General features: G+C 46.0%; 1 protein-coding gene across 4 annotated transcripts in view; it reads right to left on the bottom strand.

Moving 5' to 3' along the window:
* Positions 1 to 24,329, bottom strand: part of EIF4ENIF1 (eukaryotic translation initiation factor 4E nuclear import factor 1) — a 54,624-nt gene extending 30,295 nt beyond the window's left edge. Inside the window, exons 1-9 of one of the 4 annotated variants that reach the window (XM_063913080.1) lie at positions 24,159 to 24,329; positions 23,251 to 23,369; positions 22,171 to 22,244; positions 21,888 to 22,015; positions 21,300 to 21,592; positions 21,005 to 21,206; positions 18,410 to 18,576; positions 17,498 to 17,633; positions 14,717 to 14,893 (exon numbers count right to left, since the gene is read on the bottom strand). In XM_063913080.1, coding sequence (XP_063769150.1) covers positions 14,717 to 14,893; positions 17,498 to 17,633; positions 18,410 to 18,576; positions 21,005 to 21,206; positions 21,300 to 21,592; positions 21,888 to 22,015; positions 22,171 to 22,244; positions 23,251 to 23,340 — 1,267 coding nt within the window. In that variant the 5' untranslated portion in view covers positions 23,341 to 23,369; positions 24,159 to 24,329. Of the gene's footprint in view, positions 1 to 14,716; positions 14,894 to 17,497; positions 17,634 to 18,409; positions 18,577 to 21,004; positions 21,207 to 21,299; positions 21,593 to 21,887; positions 22,016 to 22,170; positions 22,245 to 23,250; positions 23,370 to 23,859; positions 23,998 to 24,046; positions 24,119 to 24,158 lie in introns of those variants that run through there. The other 3 variants (XM_063913081.1, XM_063913082.1, XM_063913083.1) reach the window with 3 other exon arrangements.
* Between the last annotated feature and the right edge of the window lie 584 nt (positions 24,330 to 24,913).

Here is a 24,913-nt window from a genome sequence, read left to right as displayed (position 1 = left end):
AGAAAGAATTTAGTTCCTGGTGTGCACTAGCTCCTCCCTCTCTGCCCCTCCTCCAGACCTCAGTTAGAGAACTGTGCCTACAGGAGATGGACAGTACGAGGAAAGGATTTTTGTTAATCCAAGGGCAAGATTCATACCAGCCACACCCATCACACCGTATAACCTGTGATAACAATCCAGTAAACAGTATGACAACAACATAGCATCAGTTCACGCCCGATGCAACAATAACGTAACTCTTATTGAAGCAATAACTATATACACAAGTATTGCAGAAGTCCGCACTTGGGATGGGCGCCCAGCATCCTCTATGGACTACAAGAAATAGATTTACCGGTAAGTAAAATCTTATTTTCTCTAACGTCCTAGAGGATGCTGGGGACTCCGTAAGGACCATGGGGATTATACCAAAGCTCCCAAACGGGCGGGAGAGTGCAGATGACTCTGCAGCACCGATTGAGCAAACATGAGGTCCTCCTCAGCCAGGGTATCAAACTTATAGAATTTTGCAAAGGTGTTTGTACCCGACTAAGCAGCAGCTCGTCACAGCTGTAGTGCCGAGACCCCTCGGGCAGCCGCCCAAGAAGAGCCCACTTTCCTAGTGGAATGGGCCTTGATCGATTTAGGTAACGGCAATCCTGCCGTAGAATGCACCTGCTGAATCGTGATACAGATCCAGCGAGCAAGAGTCTGCTTTGAAGCAGGGCCGCCAAGCTTGTTGGCTGCATACAGAACAAACAGTGCTTCCGTTTTTCGGACTCTAGCCGTCCTGGCTACATAAATTTTCAAAGCCCTAACCACATCAAGGGACTCGGAATCATCCAAGTCCCGTGTAGCCACAGGCACCACAATAGGTTGGTTCATATGAAAAGATGGAACCACTTTGGCAGGAACTGAGGACCTGTCCGCAATTCCGCTCTATCCATATGGAAATCAGATAGGGGCTTTTATGTGATAAAGCCGCTAATTCCAACACTCGCCTAGCCGAAGCCAGGGCTAACAACATGACCACCTTCCAAGTGACATTTCAACTCCACCGTTTTCAGTGGTTCAACCCAGTGTGACTTTAGGAAGTCCAAGACCACATTAAGGTCCCAAGGCGCCACCGGAGGCACAAACGGAGGCTGAATATGCAGTACTCCCTTAACAAAAGTCTGAACTTCTGGGAGAGAAGCCAATTCTTTTTGGAAGAAAATGGATGGGGCCGAAATCTGGACCTTAATGGAACCTAATTTAAGGCCCAAATCCACTCCAGTTTGTAGGAAGTGAAGGAAACGGCCCAGATGGAATTCTTTCGTAGGAGCATTCCTGGCCTCACACCAAGAAACATATCTTCGCCATATACGGTGATAATGTTTTGCTGTTACTTCCTTCCTAGCCTTTATCAGCGTTGGGATAACCTCAACCGGAATACCTTTTTCCGCTAGGATCCGGCGTTCAACCGCCATGCCGTCAAACGCAGCCGCTGTAAGTCTTGGAACAGACAGGGTCCCTGTTGCAACAGGTCCTGTCTTAGAGGAAGAGGCCACGGATCTTCCAAGGAGCATTTACTGCAGATCTGGAAACCAGGTCAGTCGTGGCCAATCTGGAACAATGAGGATTGTTCTCACTCCTTTTCTTCTTACTATTCTCAACACCTTGGGTATGAGAGGAAGAAAATAAGAATTTACTCACCGGTAATTCTATTTCTCGTAGTCCGTAGTGGATGCTGGGAACTCCGTAAGGACCATGGGGAATAGCGGGCTCCGAAGGAGGCTGGGCACTCTAGAAAGATCTTAGACTGCCTGGTGTGCACTGGCTCCTCCCACTATGACCCTCCTCCAAGCCTCAGTTAGGTACTGTGCCCGGACGAGCGTACACAATAAGGAAGGATTTTGAATCCCGGGTAAGACTCATACCAGCCACACCAATCACACCGTACAACTCGTGATATGAAACACAGTTAACAGTATGAAACAATAGAGCCTCTCAGATGGCTCAACAATAACCCGATTTAGTTAACCATAACTATGTACAAGTATTGCAGATAAACCGCACTTGGGATGGGCGCCCAGCATCCACTACGAGAAATAAGAATTTACTCACCGGTAATTCTATTTTCTCTAACGTCCTAGTGGATGCTGGGAACTCCGTAAGGACCATGGGGATTATACCAAAGCTCCCAAACGGGCGGGAGAGTGCGGATGACTCTGCAGCACTGAATGAGAGAACTCCAGGTCCTCCTCAGCCAGGGTATCAAATTTGTAGAATTTTTGCAAACGTGTTTGCCCCTGACCAAGTAGCTGCTCGGCAAAATTGTAAAGCCGAGACCTCTCGGGCAGCCGCCCAAGATGAGCCCACCTTCCTTGTGGAATGGGCATTGACAGATTTTGGCTGTGGCAGGCCTGCCACAGTATGTGCAAGCTGAATTGTTTCTACAAATCCAACGAGCAATAGTCTGCTTAGAAGCAGGAGCACCCAGCTTGTTAGGTGCATATAGGATAAACAGCGAGTCAGATTTTCTGACTCTAGCCGTTCTGGAAACATATTTTCAGTGCTCTGACAACGTCTAGCAACTTGGAGTCCTCCAAGTCCCTAGTAGCCTAGGCACCACAATAGGCTGGTTCAGGTGAAACGCTGACACCACCTTTGGGAGAAACTGGGGACGAGTCCTCAATTCTGCCCTATCTATATGGAAAATGAAATAAGGGCTTTTACCAGACAAAGCCGCCAACTTTGATACTCGCCTGGCAGAAGCCAAGGCCAATAACATAACCACCTTCCACGTGAGATATTTCAGATCCACGGTTTTTAGTGGTTCAAACCAATGTGATTTTAAGAAACTCAACACCACACTGAGATCCCAAGGTGCCACAGGAGGCACAAACGGGGGCTGACTCTGCAGCACTCCTTTTATAAATGTCTGAACTTCAGGTACTGAAGCTAGTTCTTTTTGAAAGAAAATCGACAGAGCCGAGATCTGTACCTTAATGGAACCCAATTTAAGGCCCATAGTCACTCCTGCTTGCAGGAAATGCAGAAATCGACCTAGTTGAAATTCCTCTGTTGGGGCCTTTTTTGGCCTCACACCAAGCAACATATTTTCGCCATATGCGGTGATAATGAGTTGCTGTAACCTCTTTCCTGGCTTTAGTAAGCGTAGGAATGACTTCCTCCGGAATGCCCTTTTCCTTCAGGATCCGGCGTTCAACCGCCATGCCGACAAACGCAGCCGCGGTAAGTCTTGGAACAGACAGGGCCCCTGCTGCCGCAGGTCCTGTCCGAGTGGCAGAGGCCATGGGTCCTCTGATATCATTTCTTGAAGTTCTGGGTACCAAGCTCTTCTTGGCCATCCACGAGTATCGTTCTTACTCCTCGCCTTCTTATTATTCTCAGTACCTTTGGTATGAGAGGCAGAGGGGAGAACACATAAACCGACTGGTACACCCACGGTGTTACCAGAGCGTCCATAGCTATCGCCTGAGGGTCCCTTGACCCGGTGCAATATTTTTTATAGCTTTTTGTTGAGGCGGGACGCCATCATGTCCACCTGTGGCCTTTCCCAATGGTGTACAATCCTATTGGAAGACTTCTGGAGGAAGTCCCCATTCTCCCGGGTGGAGGTCGTGTCTGTTGAGAAGATCTGCTTCCCAGTTGTCCACTCCGGGAATGAACACTGCTGACAGTGCTAACACATGATTTTCCGCCTATCGGAGAATCCTTGTGGCTTCTGCCATCGCCATCCTGCTTCTTGTGCCGCCCTGTTGGTTTACATGGGCGACTGCCGTGATGTTGTCTGATTGGATCAGTACCGGCTGGTTTTGAAGCAGAGGCCTTGCCGGCCTCAGGGCATTGTAAATGGCCCTCAGGTCCAGAATATTTATGTGTAGGGAAATAACCTGACTTGACCAAAGTCCCTGGAAATTTCTTCCCTGTGTGACTGCCTCCCAGCCTCAAAGGCTGGAATCCATGGTCACTAGGACCTAATCCTGTAAGCCGAACCTGCGGCCCTCTTGAAGATGGGCACTCTGCAGCCACCACAGTAGAGATAACCCTGTCTCCAAGGACCAGGGTATCAGCCTATGCATCGGAAGATGCGATCCGGACCACTTGTCCAACAGGTCCCTCTGAAAACTTCTTGTATGGAACCTGCCTAATGGGATTGCTTCGTAGGAAGCTACCATTTTTCCCAGGACTCGCGTGCAATGATGCACCGCTACCTATTTTGGCTTCAGGAGGTCTCTGACTAGAGATGACAACTCCTTGGCTTTCTCCTCCGGGAGAAACACTATTTCTGGTTTATGTCCAGAACCATCCCCAGGAACAGTAGACGTGTCATAGGAACCAGCTGTGACTTTGGACTGTTTAGAATCCAACCATGCTGTTGTAGCACTTTCCAAAATAGTGCTACCCCGACTACCAACTGCTCCTTGGACCTCGCCCTTATAACGAGATTGTCCAAGTACGGGATAATTACAACTCCCTTTTTTTGAAGGAGTATCAACATTTCGGCCATTACCTTGATAAAACACCCTCGGTGCCATGTACAGTCCAACGGCAGTGTCTGGACTTGGTAATGGTAATCCTGTACCACAAATCTGAGGTACTCCTGGCGAGGATGGTAAATGGGGACATGCAGGTAAGCATCCTTGATGTCCCAGGATACCATGTAATCCCCCTCGTCCAGGCTTGGAATAACCGCCCTGAGCGATTCCATCTTGAACTTGAATTTTTGTGTTCAAGGATTTTAAATATAAAATGGGTCACACCGAACCATGCGGTTTCGGTACCCCAACCCGTGTGGAATAGTAACCCCGTCCTTGTTGAAGTAGGGGCACCTTGAGTATTACCTGCTGGGAATACCGCTTATTAATTGCCTCTAGCACAGCCTCCCTGCCAGAGGGAGTTGTCGGCAAGGCATATTTTAGGAAACGGCTGGGGGGAGACATCTCGAATTCCAGCTTGTACCCCTGAAATACTACTTGAAAGAAACAGGGATCCACCTGTGAGCGAGCCCACTAATTGCTGAAATTTTTGAGACGGCCCCACACCGTACCTGGCTACACCTGTGGAGCACCCGCGTCATGGTGTGGCCTCACAGGAGGCGGGGGAAGAATCTTGATTCTGGGAACAGGCTGACTGGTGCAGCTTTTTTCCCTCTACCCTTGTCTCTGTACAGAAAGGAAGCGCCATTTGACCCGCTTGCTTTTCTGAAGCCGAAAGGACTGTACCTTTGTTTGTGAGGAAACCAGAGGTAAAATTATTTCTTCCCAGTAGTTGCTGTGGATACGAGGTCCCAGAGACCATCCCCAAATAATTCCTCACCCTTATAAGGCTCTCTATGCGCTTTTTAAGTCAGCATCACCTGTCCAGTGACAGGTCTCTAATACCCTCCTGGCAGAATGGACATTACATTTATTTTGGATGCCAGCCGGCAAAATATCCCTCTGTGCATCCCCCATATATAAGACGACGTCTTTAATATGTTTTTATGTTTTCCAACTAGTATCCCTGTTTGACAGGGTCACCGACCACGCTGCAGCAGCACTATCTGCAGGTCTCAGTCTAGTACCTGAGTGTGTAAATACAGACTTCAGGATAGCCTCCTGTTTTTTATCAACAGGTACCTATTAAAGTGGCCGTATCCTAAGACGGCAGTGCCACCTTTTTTGACAAACGTGTGAGCACCTTATCCACCCTAGGGGATATCTCCCAGCGTAACTTATCCACCTGGCGGGAAAGGGTACGCCATCAGTAACTTTTTATAAATTACCAGTTTAACGGGGGAACCCACGCTTTCACACACTTCATTTATTCATCTGATGGGGGAACAAAACACTGCCTGTTTTTTCTCCCCAAACCTAAAACCCATTTTTAGAGGTGCTTGGGTTAAAGTCAGAAATGTATAACACATTTTTTATTGCCGGGATCACGTCACGGATGTTCCTAGTGGATTGTGCATATGTCTCCACCTTGTCGACACTGGAGTCAGACTCCGTGTCGACATCTGTGTCTGCCATCTGAGAGAGCGGGCGTTTTTGAGCCCCTGATGGCCTTTGAGACGCCTGGGCAGGCGCGGGCTGCGAAGCCGGCTGTCCCACAGCTGTTACGTCATCCACCCTTTTATGTAAGGAGTTGACACTGTCGGTTAATACCTTTCACCTATCCATCCACTCTGGTGTCGGCCCCACAGGGGGCGACATCACATATCGGCCTCTGTTCTGTCACCATATAAGCCTCCTCATTCAACATGTCGACACAGCCGTACCGACACACCGCAGACACAGGGAATGCTCTAAACGAGGACAGGACCCACAAAAGCCCTTTGGGGGGACAGAGTAAGAGTATGCCAGCACACACCAGAGCGCTATAGATATACAGGGACTAACTGAGTTATGTCTCTAATAGCTTTTATATAATATACTGTATACAGTGCCAATTTTAATGCCCCCCCTCTCTTTTCCCTCTTACTGTACTGTAGATTGCAGGGAAGAGCCAGGGAGCTTCCCTCCAGCCGAGCTGTGAGGGAAAAATGGCGCCAGTGTGCTGAGATAGGCTCCGCCCCTTTTTCGCGGCCTATTCTCCCATTTTTTATGGAATTCTGGCAGGGGTATTTACCTCATATATAGCCCCTGGGGCCATATATTGAGGTATTTTAGCCAGCCAAGGTGTTTTTATTGCTGCCTCAGGGCGCCCCCCCCCCAGCGCCCTGCACCCTCAGTGACCGGAGTGTGAAGTGTGTGAGAGGAGCAATGGCGCACAGCTGCAGTGCTGTGCGCTACCTTGGTGAAGACAGAGTCTTCATGCCGCCGATTTTCCGGACCATCTTCTTGCTTCTGGCTCTGTAAGGGGGACGGCGGCGCGACTCCGGGACCGAACATCAAGGCTGGGCCTGCGGTCGATCCCTCTGGAGCTAATGGTGTCCAGTAGCCTAAGAAGCCCAATCCGGCTGCAAGCAGGCGAGTTCGCTTCTTCTCCCCTTAGTCCCTCGCTGCAGTGAGCCTGTTGCCAGCAGGTCTCACTGAAAATAACAAATTCTAAGACTATAACTTTCTAAGAGCTCAGGAGAGCCCCTAGTGTGCATCCAACCTCGGCCGGGCACGAAATCTAACTGAGGCTTGGAGGAGGGTCATAGTGGGAGGAGCCAGTGCACACCAGGTAGTCTAAGATCTTTCTAGAGTGCCCAGCCTCCTTCGGAGCCCGCTATTCCCCATGGTCCTTACGGAGTTCCCAGCATCCACTAGGACGTTAGAGAAATACATAGACGGACCGGAACACCCACGGTGTCACGAGGGTGTCTACCGCTACTGCCTGAGGGTCTCTGGACCTGGCGCAATACCTCTGTAGCTTTTTGTTGAAGCGGGACGCCATCATGTCTATCTGTGGCAGTTCCCACCGACTCACAATCTGTGCGAAGACTTCTAGATGAAGTCCCCACTCTCCCGGGTGTAGGTCATGTCTGCTGAGGAAGTCTGCATCCCAGTTGTCCACTTCCGGAATTAACACTGCTGACAGTACGCTTACATGATTCTCCGCCCAGCGAAGAATCCTGGTAGCTTCTGCCCTTGCCGCTCTGCTCCTTGTGCCACCTTGGCGGTTTACATGAGCCACTGCGGTGATGTTGTCTGACTGGATCAGAACCGGTTGGTCGTGAAGTAAGGCCTCCGCTTGACGTAGGGCGTTGTATATGGCCCTTAGTTCCAGGATGTTGATGTGAAGACAAGTCTCTTGACTTGACCAAAGACCCTGGAAATTTCTTCCCTGTGCGACTGCTCCTCAACCTCGGAGGCTTGCGTCCGTGGTCACCAGGATCCAATCCTGAATGCCGAATCTGCGGCCCTCGAGAAGGTGAGCACTCTGCAGTACCACAGGAGCAACACCCTGGCCCTGGGGACAGGGTGATCAACCGATGCATCTGTAGATGTGATCCGGACCACTTCTCCAACAGATCCCATTGGAAAGTCCTCGCATGGAACCTGCCAAAGGGAATGGCCTCGTATGAGGCCACCATCTTTCCCAGGACTCGAGTGCAATGATGCACGGACACCTGTCTTGATTTCAAAAGGTTCCTGACCAGAGTCATAAGTTCCTGGGCTTTTTCTATCGGAAGATAAACCCTTTTCTGGGTCGTGTCCAGAATCATGTCCAAGGCAGGAGAGTCGTAGGAACCAACTGCGACTTTGGGATATTGAGAATCCAGCCGTGTTGTTGTAACACTTTCAGTGAAAGAGATACGCTGTTCAGCAACTGCTCTCTTGATCTCGCTTTTATGAGGAGATCGTCCAAGTACGGGATAATTGTGACACCCTGCTTGCGCAGGAGCACCATCATTTCCGCCATTACCTTGGTGAAAATCCTCTGAGCAGTTGAGAGACCAAACGGCAACGTCTGAAATTGGTAATGACAGTCCTGTACCGCAAATCTTAGGTACGCCTGATGAGGTGGATAAATGGGGACATGAAGGTACGCATCCTTTATGTCCAGTGACACCATAAAATCCCCCCCTTCCAGGCTGGCGATGACTGCTCTTAGCGATTCCATCTTGAACCTCTTCAAGTATAGGTTCAGAGATTTTAAATTCAATATGGGTCTGACCGAACCGTCCGGTTTCGGGAAAGCACAAACATGGTCGAATAATAACCCCTTCCCTGTTGAAGGAGGGGAACCTCGACCACCACCTGCTGAAGATACAATTTTTGTATTGCATTTAACACTATCTCCCTCTCTGGGGGGGGGGGAAGACGGTAGGGCCGATTTGAAAAACCGGCGAGGAGGCACCTCTTCGAATTCCAGCTTGTAACCCTGAGACACAATTTCTATTGCCCAGGGATCCACCTGGGAGTGAACCCACATGTGGCTGAAATTCCGAAGACGCACCCCCACTGGCCCCGACTCCGCCAGTGGAGCCCCAGCGTCATGCGGTGGATTTTGCAGAGGCCGGGGAGGACTTCTGTTCCTGGGAACTAGCTGTATTGTGCAGCTTCTTTCCTCTGCCCCTCCCTCTGGCAAGAAAGGACGCACCTCGGACTTTGTTTCTTTGTGAACGAAAGGACTGCATTTGATAATGCGGTGCTCTCTTAGGCTGTGAGGGAACATAAGGCAAAAAAATTGACTTACCAGCCGTAGCTGTGGAGACCAGGTCCGAGAGACCTTCACCGAACAATTCCTCGCCCCTGTAAGGTAAAACCTCCATATGTCGTTTTGAGTCGGCATCACCTGTCCATTGCCGAGTCCACAGGACCCTTCTGGCAGAAATCGACATAGCGTTTATTCTAGAACCCAGCAGACTAATGTCTCTTTGAGCATCTCTCATATAAAAGGACAGCGTCTTTAATATGCCCCAGGGTCAATAAAACAGTATCCCTAGCTAGGGTGTCAAACTCCTCTGATAAGGTATCAGTCCATGCCGCTACTGCACTACACACCCAGGCAGACGCAATTGCCGGTCTGAGCAAGGTACCTGAATGTGTATAAATGGACTTCAGGGTACCCTCCTGTTTGCGATCAGCAGCATCCTTGAGGGTAGCCGTATCCTGGGACAGTAGGGCTACCTTTTTGGATAAGCGTGTTAAAGCTTTGTCCACCCTAGGGGAGGATTCCCATTGTAACCTGTCCGTTGGCGGGAAAGGATACGCTATAAGAATCCGTTTGGAAATCTGCAGTTTATCTGGAGATTCCCAAGCTTTTTCACATTACTCATTCAGTTCGTGTGAGGGGGGAAAAGTTACCTCAGGTTTCATTCCCTTATACATATAAACCCTTGTGTCAGGGACAGGGGTTTCCTCTGTGATGTGCAAAACCTCCTTAATTGCTATAATCATATATCGGAGTGATTTAGCCAACTTTGGCTGTAACTTTGCATCATCGTAATGGACACTGGAGTCAGAATCCATGTCGGTCCCTGCGACATAGGATCAGGCACGGGTTGAGACCCTGCCTGTCCCAATGCATCAGCCTTGTCTAATCTTTTATGCAAGGAATTTACATTATCATTTAAAACCTTCCACATATCCATCCAATCAGGTGTCGGCGCCGTCGGCAGAGACCACATTCATTTGCTCCCGCTCCTCTCCCACATAGCCTTCATCATCAGACATGTTGACACAAGCGTACCGACACCACACACACACAGGGAATGTCCTTTCTGAAGACCGTTCCCCCACGAGGCCCTTTGGAGAGAGAGAGTATGCCAGCACACACCCCAGCGCTATATAACCCAGGAATAACAGTAACTTAATGTTAACCCAGTAGCTGCTGTTAATATACTTTTTTGCGCCTAATTATGTGCCCCCTCTCTTTTCAACCCTCTTCTACCGTGTATCAGCAGGGGAGAGCCTGGGGAGCTTCCTCTCAGCGTGCTGTGGAGAAAAAAATGGAGCTGGCGCTTACATTTTATTTCTTTGGCGGGGGCTCCTACATATATACAGTACCCAGGGGTGTGTGTGTGTGTGTGTGATAGATATATATATATATACGTGTTCATTTGCCAGAATGAGGTCCCAAATGCTGCCCAGGGCGCCCCCCCCCTGCACCCTGCCAGTGACCGTAGTATGGGAGGTGTGTGTAGCAATGGCGCACAGCTGCAGTGCTGTGCGTTACCTCCAGTGAAGATCACGAAGTCTTCTGCCGCCTGTGAAGTCTTCTTGCTTCTCATACTCACCCGGCTTCAGTCTTCCGGCTCTGCGAGGGGGACGGTGGCGCGGCTCAGGGATGGATGGCGAGGGCGAGATCCTGCGTACCGATCCCTCTGGAGCTAATGGTGTCCAGTAGCCTAAGAAGCAGGACCTAGCTTCAGAGAGTGGGGCTGCTTCTCTCCCCTCAGTCCCACGATGAAGGGAGTCTGTTGCCAGCAGAGCTCCCTGAAAATAAAAAACCTAACAAAACTTTCTATCAGCAAACTCAGGAGAGCTCACTGAAAAAGCACCCAGCTCCTCTGGGCACAGAATCAAACTAAGGTCTGGAGGAGGGGCAGAGAGGGAGGAGCCAGTGCACACCAGGAACTAAATTCTTTCTTAAAGTGCCCATGTCTCCTGCGGAGCCCGTCTCTCCCCATGGTCCTTACGTAGTCCCCAGCATCCTCTAGGACGTTAGAGAAAAGGGTTTCTTCGTAGAAGGCGTAGCTGAGGGAAGAAAAGGTGACTTACCTGCAGTTGCCATGGAAATCCACGCATCCAATGCTTCCCCAAATAGAGCCTGACCCGTGTAGGGTAGGTTCTCCACACTTCTCCTGGATTGCACGTCTGCAGACCATTGGCGTAGCCAGAGTCCCCAGAGAGCCGAGACAGACATGGAAGATACCCTTGCAGTCCGCGTACCCAGGTCCTTCATGGATTCCACCATGAACCCTGCAGAATCCTGTATGTTAAGTAAAAACATTTCAATGTCACTTCTACCCACTGTATCCAAATACTCTAGTAACGTGCGTGACCACTTTACTATAGCTTTAGAGATCCATGCACAGGCAATAGTAGGCCTCAATGCCACCCTTGAAGCAGTGTATATGGATTTGAGAGCCAATCTTACGATCAGCCGGTTCTTTTAACGCGGTAGACCCAGGGACAGGTATAACCACCTTCTTTGACAGTCTGGAAACAGATGCGTCAACTATGGGTGGGTTTTCCCCATGTTTTTCTATCCTCCTCAGGGAAGGGAAAAGCAACCAGAACCCTTTTGGAGATCTGGACTTTTTTCTCTGGGTTTTCCCAGGATTTTTCAAATAGAGCGTTTAATTCTTTAGACACAGGGAAGGTAAGCGAGGCTTTCTTATTGTCAGTGAAGTAAGCCTCCTCAACCTGCTCAGGTGGCGTGTCAGTTATGTTTGACACATTTCTAATGGCCTCAAACATGAGCTGCACCCCCTTTGCAAGGGATGCCCCCTCAGCACTTCCCCATCACCGTCTACTGTGTCAGAGTCTGTGTCATCTTGCATAATCTGGGCAAGTGCACGTTTCTGTAGGTATATGCTAGGGGATTTAGAAAGAATAGGAACAGAACCTGACCAAACTGCCATAGAATTCTTTAAAACCTAAGTTTCAGTCTCAGTATGAGCCACCCTAGTAGAGAGCTCATTCCCTTAATAGAAGTCAGCCATTCTGGCTCAGTAATAGGAATCTGAGACAATGCATTACATTCCTGGGTACATGGCATGGATTCTTCTGGAGAAGAAAAGTCCTCTGCAGCATAAGACACAGAGTCCCTGGACATGGCTATGTGAGGGGGGGGAATAAAAAAAACAAAAAACCACCCACACCAAACCCATACACCCCCCCTTGCTATGTACCACTGAGCTCTCCGGAGCGCAGTTAGTACTGCGCTCCTACCCTGTTTCCGCCATTCACACTGGCACCCCACTTGTCAGGTCGCCAGTGACTCACTCGCCACTGGAATCTTCTTGCTGTTAGGGGGTGGCGGCATGCTGCGGGAGTGAGCGGTCACCTCGGGCAGCTAACTATCACCCCTCTCAGGAGCTCAGTGTCCTGTCAGCGGAAATAGTGGCAATTAACCTCTCAGGGTTGGACACTACTCCCACGAAGCAGGGAGGCTGTTGCCAGCAGCCTCCCTGTGCCTAAACTCTAATAAAAAAATAAAACTAAAGAAACTCCTATGGAGCTCCTCTAGCTGTGACCAGCTCATCCGGGCACATTTTCTAAACCAAGTCTGGTAGGCGGGGCATAGAGGGAGGAGCCAGCCCACACTATTAAACTCTTAAAGTGCCCATGGCTCCTAGTGGACCCATCTATACCCCATGGGACTAATGTGGACCCAAGCGTCTTCTAGGACGCAAGAGAAAACAGTGTGTGTGTCTCAAGGTCTTTAAAGAGGAGATTTAAATGGGAATTAGATTCCTCCATATGCTGGCAAACACAGGAAATAAGGGGTCTCCATAAGAGACACAAGAGGGTAAGAATTTGAGGGTAAAATTGTCCTCTGACTAAATAAACAAACTTGATTGTTATAAACAGAGTGAAAGGTGCATTTTTCACAATGCTCAAGAACATGTCAAAAAACATTTTTGCTTTTCAGGTAAATGCTTGAAACCTCGCTTGTTGTCTTTGATTAACAAATATATTAAAAAAAAAAAAAAATCAATTGCTGTATAATCACAATTTTCTTCATTTTTTAAAAAAAATATTTGTTAGACATAGCAATAACCCCATATTAAATAGTTATATATAGAACACTTTTTTGGGATTAATGGTTTTAGGTTGCAAATAAAGCCCCTGCTGCAGCCAACGTAAGTACAGGAGCATGTGCCCTAAAATGCCACTTGTCGGCAATCATAGGCCTCATCACTTCATGTGGCAGCAACAGGAGGTGGAAGTCCGTTCTCAGACAGGACACAGCAGAGCAGCCCCAACATATGCAATATGACCTTGTGAAGGTAACACTCCTGGCTGCAGTCACATCACACTTTAAGGCCAGTTAAGGTTAAAAGGACAGCTTTTGAATCTGTAACCCAAGCCTCATCCTTTTCACCATAAACTACGATTGTGTGCACAGGTAACATTCAATGGTGATGCAGTAAATGTTAAGCTAGGTACACATTAGACAACATGCTAATGATACAATGTCACTCACGATTTCCCTTCAACTCCCAGACAAACAATATTGTGTACACACACTGAGCGATCTTACAAAATGACCAGTCGTTTAACACTACCAAATTGTAGTGTTAGTCTAAATTAACATGTCATTCTTTAGTGGTAGCGTACACACTGCATAATTAGATATGGAGCTGAATGTACAGACTACCTCTTTAGCGACCTGTGGGAGCGTGCATCGCTAGCGATACAGTGCTTACATATTGGACGATAAAACTAATCTGCGTAACAATGTGTTATCAGCAAATTTAAAGTGTCATCTAGTGTGTACCTAAGTTTAGAAGGAATTAGAACATGCATGCATCTTTAATCTCAGTTCATATATATTTGTCAAAGTCTGTATACAGATGCCGGAAGCATCTATTCACACGGGTGCACGCTTCCTGCCTAGACATCTCTGCGCTCTATTATAATCCTAAGGGAGGGAAGAGAAACATTTACAGTTAACCAAACCTCTACCCTTGGCCTGGGGAGCATTGAAAATAAATTGCTGAGGGCCTCAGGAAGTAGTGAGCCAAAAAGAGCAGGAACAATTTGCAATTTCAAACCACGTTGATCTTTAACTCTTCATTGACTTTTTTTTTGTGATTTTCTGCTGTCAACTTTTCCCATTAATTTAATTTAGTACAACCCATCATTTTGTATACGGTTTCCATATACCTAGTAAGTGGTGCTTATGTATAACCTATTCTGTTTGAGGGTGGGCCCTCTCAAACAGCATAGGTTACACATAAGCACCACTTGCTAAGATACAATTACTATTTAAAATAGACTGATACTGAAGAAAATGGACATGGTCTTGAGATGAACCACAGTCTTCAAGTGGTTAAAGGTTAACAACTGCTTCTGCTCTTAGCAGCTCGATCGCAGGCTCCAGTACCAATCATTACAAAATTAGATGCAAGTAAAGCGTAGGATTATAGTCCAGATAAATAAGGAGTGAAGATGATAATATAGATATGACCACATTACTCAGGCTTCTAGAAAGAGGATATAGGAATGATTAAATTTAGTTGTCACAGGGCAATACAAGTTGTACCCCTGTGCATTGACATTGAAACTTGAAAGAAAAAAAAAAAAAAAAAAAAAAAACACGACAGGTGGGAACCTGCACTCCCATACCAACCCCAACTTACTGCTCTCCCGTAGCTTCTCCTTGTTCGCAGTCAGGCTAGATAGAAGCGGCTTCAAGTCCACTTTGGCTTTGTGCAACATCTCCAAAATGTCAACTTTGTCAGCATGGTCTTCAAATTGAATAGGTGCAAAATAATTTCCGGAGTTTTGTCCATGAGTGGGAATCACTTGATCCAAGCCTGGAGTCAATAGCAAGTATTGCGTATTAGCTGCACAGCATTTCTTGCGTCAACATGCTCATCCACTTCATCAGCAAAAATACCCAGTTATCAAACAGATACTACCCCACTGCTCTGCATTTACCAGTAGGACTGGCGAGCCAGAACATGAAGTCTGGTCACACATTCATGCAGTGTATGAAAGAGTACATCATACAGCAGAGCCCCACTGATGTGAAGATGCCAATTTTGGGAATTGACAGGAGCGACATTTGTAGAGTAATACATATGCCCAATTTTCCCATTACTACAGAATCTACATGTCTGTCACTCTAGCAGTATATGTAGAGATGATGTAAAAGCCGTACAGGTTTCAGTGTGGTTAGCCAGCTGTGCCTTCAGCACTTACATGCCAGGCTACAATGTAGAGGCTTTGCATAGAAAAAAGCACTAGACTTAAATTTTTTGAATATATATATATATATATATATATATATATATATATATATATATATATATATATATAACACATATACACACACACACACACACACACACAGTACCAGTCAAAAGTTTGGACACACCTTCTCATTCAATGGTTTATTTATTTTAATTTTCTACATTGTAGATAATTACAGACATCAAAACTATGAAAGATCACATATGGAATTTTGTATACAAAAAAGTGTTAAACAAATCATAATAGCTTTTACATTTTAGATTCCTCAAAGTAGCCCTCTTTTGCTTTGATGACAGCTTGGCATTCTCTCAATCAGCTTCATGAGGTAGTCTCCTGGAATGGTTTTCCAACAGTCTTGAAGGAGTTCCCAGAGTTACTGAGCACTTGTTGGCGGCTTTTCCTTCACTCTGCGGTCCACCTCATCCTAAACCATCTCAAATGGGTTTAGGTCGGGCGATTGTGGAGGCCAGGTCATCTGATGCAGCACTCCATTTCCCTTCTTGGAAAAGTAGCCCTTACATAGCCTGGAGGAGTGTTTGGGGTCATTGTCTTGTTGAAAAACAAATGATGGTCCCAGTAAGTGCAAACCAGATGGTATGGCATGGTGCTGCAGAATGCTGTGGTAGCCATGCTGCTTAAGTGTGCCTTGAATTTTTAATAAATCACCAGTGTCACCAGCAAAGCACCCCCACACCATCACACCTCCTTCTCCATGCTTCAGTGGAAACCACACATGCAGAAACCATTCGTTCACCTTCTCTGCATCTCAGAAAGACACAGCGGTTGGAACCAAAAATCTCAAATTTGAACTCAGACCAAAGTACAGATTTCCACTGGTCTAATGTCCATTCCTTGTGTTTCTTAGCACAAACAATTATTTTCTTGTTGTTCATCCTCAGTAATGCCTTCTTTGCACCAATTTGACCATGAAGGACTGATTCAGTCTCTTCTGAACAGCTGATGTTGAAATTTGTCTGCTACTTGAACTCTGAATAATTTATGTGGACTCTAATCCGAGGTTCTGTTAAGTAGCGGTTTCTGAGGCTGGTAACTTTAAAGAACTTATCCTCTGCAGCAGAGGTTACTCTTGGTCTTCCTTTCCTGGGGCGGTCCTCATGAGAGCCAGTTTCATCATTGCGTTTGATGGTTTTTACAACTGCCTTGAAGATACATTCAAAGTTCTTGAAATTTACAGTATCGACTGACCTTCATGTCTTAAAGTAATGGACTGTCATTTCACTTTGCAGAGTTGAGTGGTTCGTGCCATAATATGTATTACAGGTTCAGTATCCCATATCCAAATATTCCGAAATACGGACTTTGAGTGAGAGTGAAATCGTGAAACCTTTGGTTTTTTGATGGCTCAATGTACACAAACTTTGTTTAATACACAAAATTATTAAAAGTATTGTATTAAAGGACCTTCAGGCTGTGTGTATAAGGGGTATATGAAACATATGAATTGTGTTAATGTAGATACACTTTGTTCAATGCACAAAGTTACAAAAAATATTGGCTAAAATAACCTTCAGGCTGTGTGTATAAGGTATATATGATACATAAATGCATTCTGTGCTCAGACTTAGGTCCCATCGCCATGATCTCTCATTATGGTATGCAATTATTCCAAAATAAGGCAAAATCCAATATCCAAAATACCTCTGGTCCCTAGCATTTTGGATAAGGGATACTCAACCTGTATAACAGTAGTCAAATAGGGGTGTACACTGTGTACTAACCCTACATCTGCACAACTGGTGGTCTCAAACACATTAAGAAGGCAAGTAATTCTGCAGATTGACTCCTGACAAAGCACACCTGTTAATTCAAAACAATTCCAGGAGACTACCTCATGAAGCTGACTGAATGCCAAGAGTGTGCAAAGCTGTCAAAGCAAAAGGCAGCTACTTTGAGGAATCTAAAATATAAAACATTTTGATTTAACACTTTTTTGTTTAAAACATAATTCCATATGTGTTCTTTCATAATTTTGATGTCTTCAGCATTAATCCACAATGTAGAAACTTAAAATAAAAACCATTGAATGAGAAGGTGTGTCCAACTTTTGGCTGGTACGGTTTATTAAAAGCATCAACTTCAAAATTTCATCTTACAAATGTAACTATTGAATACTCTTGTCCATAGTACAAACTGCTCAAGTATACCTGCCAATCGTTCTAGCTCCTCATGGGGTGTAGATCTTAGACTGCTGGATCGACTTTCAGAGTGGCTATGATTGGAAAACCACTTCCTGAATCTACTGGAAGACACAGATCCCTCCCCTAGCACATCCTCGATCATCTGCAGGGAGACAACGTGTGACGTTAGACTTACAGGTGCCACAGAGTGAAAGGAGAGTAGGGACTACAAGGGAGCTACTTACTTGTAGGAGATGGGAATGCTCTGTGGCTGCGGAATATCTGCTGTGAACCTGGAGTCCAGTTTCAGTTTTAATACCCCATCAAACAGATTACACAATGTAAAAGTTGGGAGACTGCAAAACCTGACACTCTTACAACAACCAGCACTTCATAGGAGATCGCTTCGCTTATTGCAACACAAGTGTAGAAGCAATTATCTTCATCACAGGAGAACCACCAAGACTAACCAGAGCCAGCAGAACTGAGACACCATCATATTACACAATAGGTTGCCAGATGAAGGACAGATTACAAAATAGGGGGGGGGAAGGAGACCAGTCCCTCACAGAAACCAAGCAATAATCATATAACCGTCTAAAGAAAAAAAAAATTAGATTGTCACGCATGACCATTAATGCAGTTTAATTATTGAAAACAATATAACGTGTGAGGGCACAGTTCGTGAGATATCAGGCCAGGTAACAATTCCCAATTCCCACACCATCCATGTGCACAACTGTGACTAGCCACCACGAGTGCAAACTAAAATACACAAACCGATATCCCCTGGAAGCACCTCTATTCACAGGCCAAGCCACTGCAATTTACATAACTAGTCTAGAATCCCTCATTTCACCCCCATAAACTGGCGAGGCTACAGTAAAGAGCTAGGTGCTTCCAAGGAAGCCAGGTGCAGCCATATCCCACAGGACTCACCGAAGCCAGGCCAGGCACACTTTTGTCCAGATTAAAGAACTCATTGAAGTCAAACTCTCCTGCCATTGGTCCTGGCAGAACAGCCTCTTGAGGTACTTCCTGGTCAGCTGTATGTTCTGGAGGAAGAACAGCTTCTTCCTCTGGTACACCTCCATTGCACTCAAACACTACAAAATACACACCAAAACAATTAGCTATTGATACTCTTACTGGGGAAAAACAAATCTAAGACTATAATAAACTGATCAGCTAAACAGTCTAATCTGTAGAGCACTAAAGATCAGGGGGCTGATAAAGAGTTGCACGCTGCTGCGGCTATAGCTGCATCTTTACGCTAAAACTAGTATAAGCCCTTCCCCTGGTGTATACAGTTGTGCTCAGAAGTTTACATACCCTAGCAGAATGTGATTTTCTGGCCATTTGTCAGAGAATATGAATGATAACTCAAACTTTTTTCACTCATGGTTAGTGGTTGGGTGAAGCCATTTATTGTCAAACTACTGTGTTTACTCTTTTTAAATCATAATGACAACAGAAACTACCCAAATGACCCTGATCAAAAAAGTTTACATACCCCAGTTCTTAATACCGTGTATTGCCCCTTTTAACATCAATGACAGCTTTTAGTCTTTTGTGGTAGTTGTGGATGAGGCTCTTTATTTTCTCAGATGGTAAAGCTGCCCATTCTTCTTGGCAAAAAGCTTCCAGTTCCTGTAAATTCTTGGGCTGTCTTGCATGAACTGCACGTTTGAGAACTCCCCAGAGTGGCTCAATGATATGGAGGTCAGGAGACTGAGATGGCCACTCCAGAACCGTCACTTTATTCTGCTGTAGCCAATGACAGGTCAACTTGGCCTTGTGTTTTGGATTATTGTCATGTTGGAATGTCCAAGTACGTCCCATGCGCAGCTTCCGGGCTGACGAGTGCAAATTTTCCTCCAGTATTTTCTGATAACATGCTGCATTCATCTTGCCATCAATTTTGACCAAGTTTCCAGTGCATTTGTAGCTCACACATCCCCAAAACATCAGCGATCCACCTCCGTGTTTCACAGTAGGAATGGTGTACCTTTCGTCATAGGCCTTGTTGACTCCTCTGCAAATTTAACTTTTATGGTTGTGGCCAAAAAGTTCAATTTTGGTCTCATCACTCCAAATGACTTTGTTGCAGAAGTTTTGAGGCTTGTCTCTGTGCTGTTTGGAGTATTGTAAGCGGGATGCTTTGTGGCATTTGCATAGTAATGCCTTTCTTCTGGCGACTCGACCATACAGCCCATTTTTCTTCAAATGCCTCCTTATTGTGCATCTTGAAACAAAACACACCACTTTTTTTCCCCAGAGAGTCCTGTATTTCAGCTGAAGTTACTTGTGGATTTTTCTTTGCATCCCAAACAATTTTCCTGGCAGTTGTGGCTGAAATTTTTGTTGGTCTACCTGACCGTGATTTGGTTTCCACAGAATCCCTAATTTTCCACTTATTAGAGTTTGAACACTGCTGATTGGCATTCTCAATTGCTTGGATATCTTTATATCCCTTTCCTGTTTTATACAGTTCAATTACCTTTTCACGCAGATCCTTTGACAATTCTTTTGCTTTCCCCATGACTCAGAATCCAGACATGTCAGTGCAGCACTGGATGAAAGATGCAAGGGTCTTTCAGGAGTCCAGAAACTCACTGACCTTTTAAACACACTGATTACAAGCAAACAGATCACAGGTGAGGATGGTTACCTTTAGTAGCCATTCAAACCCATTTGTGTCAACTTGTGTGCATGTTATCAGGCCAAAATCTCCAGGGTATGTAAACTTTTGATCAGGGTCATTTGGGTAGTTTATCGTCATTATGATTTAAAGAGTAAACACAGTTGTTTGACAATAAATGGCTTCACCCAACCAAGAGTGAAAAAAGTTATCATTCATATTCTTTGACAAATGGCCAGAAAATCAAATTCTGCTAGGGTATGTAAATTTATGAGCACAACTGTAAACCTGAATCAGAAAGGTCTAGGAGCCCACTTTGAGCGGCTGCAGTCACAATCGTGATACTTGTACAGCATCTCCGCCAGCACAGGGATGCCAGTGTACACGATTATGCATCAGTTCGAAAAACACCACATCCCTGTGCTTAAATTTTGCCACCAGCTCACTATATTTCAATCGTGCAGCTCAAGTCAGTCCTGCACCATGGCATGACTGTGTGGCACAACTCCAGGGATTTTGGCGCAATTGCAAAAAAAAATTTTTTTTTTTTTTACGTGAACAGATTTGCGTTCCACTCAGAATCAGGCCCCAGGAGTGCATATGGAAGATATTAACAAGGAACCAGTTTAACCAATCTACACATAACAAAAAAGGGAGGTGGTACCCTCATAAAATGAACAGTATCAATATTAAAAGCTTTGGCACTCTGCTTACTAGGAGATTATGACAGAAGCACCCTTACAATTTAGCTTAAAACTTCTAAATTAGCCCAACACCGACGCTTAATTAACCTATATAAATTACTAACTGAATATCATGTTATACAGTCTTTACACATTAGCACCCAATAAAACTAGACACAGGCATTAGTCTGTAGCAGTTCAGCAACTTGCCTTCCTTTAAAGAGGATGTTCGTTTCCGTGTTCTCTTTCTTCCCTTCTGATCCTCCTCCAATATTTTATCATCAAAGCCAGTGAGCTCTATAGTCTCAGACTGGCTAGTGGGGCCACCAGAAAACCACTCTGGTTCCTCCTCTGTATAAGAATCATTCCTCCTGCGCTCACCAAAGACTCTTTTACTGTCACCATATTCTCTCTAATATAAAACAAGCACATCATAGTGTGACCAGAAAGCCACAACTCTAAGATTGCTAAAATAGCCAGTTGTACATATAGATAAAATGCTTACCCTGAAGCGCTTGTCCTTGTACTCCTTTTCCCGTTCTCTCCCCTCACGAGGTTCTCTTAGGTCTTTTTCTCCTCCTCGCATGTCACGATCAAATGCTCTAGCAGCAATGATCCTGCCACTGCCAATCCTGCGTCCACCGATGAGACGCAAGCTTTCATTTTCCTTGTTGTCTAGAGGGCTCCCAGCACGACGAGAGCCAACAGCAGCTGTTACATGGCACCCACCCCCAAAGCTTCGCCTCTGTGGGCTGAGCACAACATCAAGGTCATCCTCCTTAACACGCTCCCTGGGATCTACATAAGATAAATACAGGAACAAGGGGGCATTATACATGTCGCTGCAAAACAGAAGTCAGTAAAATCCAAACGGTTTATTTGGCTGCCATAGCTTGCAATTGCCATTGTGAGGTCACATCAACATTCATTAACAAATTTTACATTTAATAAAGATGAAAACATTGCTCTTGAAAGCTACTAATTCAGTGTCATGAAATTACATTGGTAATTTAGATGAGGGAAAAATGCTTAAACACTTCATTCCAAAATAAATGGTCAGTCAAATAATGCCCTACTTAAAAAACCCTTTTACCTGCTATCCTACGCTTCAGAGACGTTCTCTCGGAATCAGTTTCTTTTCTTAATGCATCAACAGGAGAACTGCGTCCTGAGTTAGGGTACAAAGATGCATGCCACTTCTCGGGATCCCAGACGCCATCACTGCATTAAAAAGTATTTTATACAAGTCAGAAAGGGGGAGAGAAGAAACAACCCCCACCCCAAACAAAAAAAAAAAACTAAACAAACCAAACAACTAAAGTAACAAAACAAACAAGACAACTAACACTACATATTATTCAGGACATGGAAAATACCTGTCATATTTATCCAGTAGACAAGACGGCCTCTGTCTGGAGTGTGGCAGCTCTTTAATGTCAAGAAGTTCGTCCTGTAAAAGTGTATTAAGAGTCATGGTATTAGAGCAGTGGTTCTCAAACTATGTGCCTAGGGAGCCTGGGGTGCCTCGGGGTACTTGCATGGGTGCCCTGGGTTGGTGGTCCAGGACCAAAATCATTTATGGTTGATGTAATAAGCAAAACCAATGATGGTGGCTTCCAATCTTAAAATATGTGGAGACTCAGAAGTGAATCCTGTCCCTCACCACACAACTGACCCTAAGAATGAAAATTTACATAAATCCATTTTTTTTTCCTGACTTTCTAAAGAAGAAAAAAAAAAAAAAACCCACACACCAAAAAAAAAATAAAAAAAAAATGGCCTAGGGGTGCTGCGAGAAACAAATTCTGATACTGTATGGCACCATGACTCAAAAAAAAAAAAAAAAAAAACGTTTGTGAATCACTGTATTAGAGTAAATCGCGCTGCATACACCCCTTTGAGAGTTTGTTACAGATTAGTCAGGTTACTCATGCCATAGGGTGAAGTTTGCAGAAGAGACATCTGCAGTTGCTTCCCTGTTTATGCCTAGATCTTTAAATGAATGCACATACAGCTCATGGGAGTATGTGCTTTTGTCCAATATCAACCTTTGAGATTTGTCGCTCCATGCTTATATCACCTTAAAAGCCATACTACTTATGAAACCTAAACAAATTTAACTTGAAATGCATGCAAAATGTACCCTTTGTCCAAATCACCATCATCTACTCTTGCAGCCACAGAAGCTATAGACAACTAATGTAGAAGAATAAATGTCTTATACAGAGAGACCCCATGGACCCGGCTTAGATATTTGCTTAATTAACATGAGACCCACCTGTATGGAATCTCTTGCTTTCAATACATCAAGGGTCCCTCATTAAACAAGCATTACTTTGTATGCCCACTACCTGCATTTGTCACATAAGCATCTTACCATTTAGAAATTAGAGCCTGGTAGGTTAGACATAAAGGGAACTGCAACAGTAACGGCCGTACAATCATTTTATTAGTACCTTAGAGTATCTATGATGAGATCGGCTCCGGGGGGCCTTCCTGATGTCAATTAAAGGTTCTCTGCTGTCCAAGTCCTCCTTGTGATCCATCCCAAAAAGCCCTGATAGCCACTATACACCTAGGGAAGAGGTAGCACAGTGTTGCTGCACATTCTACAATCACAAATTAAATGCCCGCAACGGTACTACTGCCAGTGGGAAAGTCATGACATAGCTACACATATACACACACAGTTGTTCAACAGCTTGGAAAACGTGTAAGTGTTCACTGTGCTTCTACCAAATGATAAGCATCACCATACACCTGTGCACCCGTCCATGGCAGCCATACACCCCCTGACCCACACAGCTGCAGCAACCTATAGGCTACAGGAACCATCTGCCAGCATCTATCCAGCAGGAAGTTTCCTCCATAGACACAGCAGTTACACAAAGGCCTCCAGCCCCTGCCTTGGGAGAGTTTCCCCGGTAGCCGAAATATCACCTCACCAGCTAGCCCCTACACTGCACCCAGCGCTGACCCCAGGGCAGAGCCGGACGCTCTATCCCCATGCTCACACACCGGCAGGGAGAGAGGAGCCGGACACGCACTGTACAGAGAGCGCTCACCACACCGGGGACGCCAAGTGGCCCCTCCGCTCAGCCAGGGCACGCAAAGCCGCCCTGACACCCAGCTTACTGCCCAGCACATAGCACCTGCCGGAGGTGCCGGCGGCCACGCCGTGGTGCTAGCCCGGGGCCTGACTAGGCTACGGCCACACACCCAATACCTGACCCGCTACCACCCCGGTCTTACCTGAGCGCACACCCATCTCTCCCGGTTCCCCGCCCTCTAATAACACCCCCGCCGCGTCCACACGCCGCTTACGCACAGCACGCAACGCACGCACATAGCGCAAGGTACGTACCGGCCCCGCTGCTCCCGTCACTGCGCCGGTCCACTCTCCGCTGGGAGCTTCGGGGCCTCCGCGCTTGTTCTCCTCACACCGTTGTCAGATGTAAAGCTCCCGGTCAATTCAGGCACCGAAAGACGCCTACGTCAAGAGGACCCCGGACGTCTAGCGTCACTTCATCCGACGTCACAAGGGGCGTGCCACTCAGACATTTAACCCTTAATGGGAGGCAGGTCGCGGGTCACGTGACAGTGATGATGTCACGGCTACAAAAGTGAAAGTGAGGTGACGTGCCCACACATGGCTGTGCTGCTGACTCTGAGTGTACGTGTGCTGTCACCGTACGGGGGAGATACATACATACTCCTTCCCCGCTGCAGGTGGCTGATGTCACCGAGCTTTACTGCTAATGCATAATGCTAATTCTGACTCCATAGAGGTGACAGGGCTGAAGCATTCATTAGCAGTGTCTGTCTGTCAGACAGAGACATAGAAGCTAGGTAGATGCTATAGAGCTAGGGTACTAGCCCTTTAAACCTGGACACTCATACATTACACATCTTCTGTGGCTGGCTTCAAGCCTGCATTTCAGCTGGTTTTAATCAGACACAGAACCTGTGTAATCCGTGAGTGTCCCAGTTTAAAAAGATTGTTATTGTAAGCGTACGTAGTCATACAGCAAGTTCTGGTGTGTATAAAGATATACTGGAAATATGTACTTATCTATTGACACAAGCATAGCCCCCACCCATTTTACTACCCACCTCAAC

This window comes from Pseudophryne corroboree, chromosome 1, assembly GCF_028390025.1.
Source record: "Pseudophryne corroboree isolate aPseCor3 chromosome 1, aPseCor3.hap2, whole genome shotgun sequence".
Lineage (NCBI taxonomy): Eukaryota > Metazoa > Chordata > Amphibia > Anura > Myobatrachidae > Pseudophryne > Pseudophryne corroboree.
Note: the sequence above shows the minus strand (reverse complement) of the source record. Positions and strands in the feature narration are given on the sequence as shown.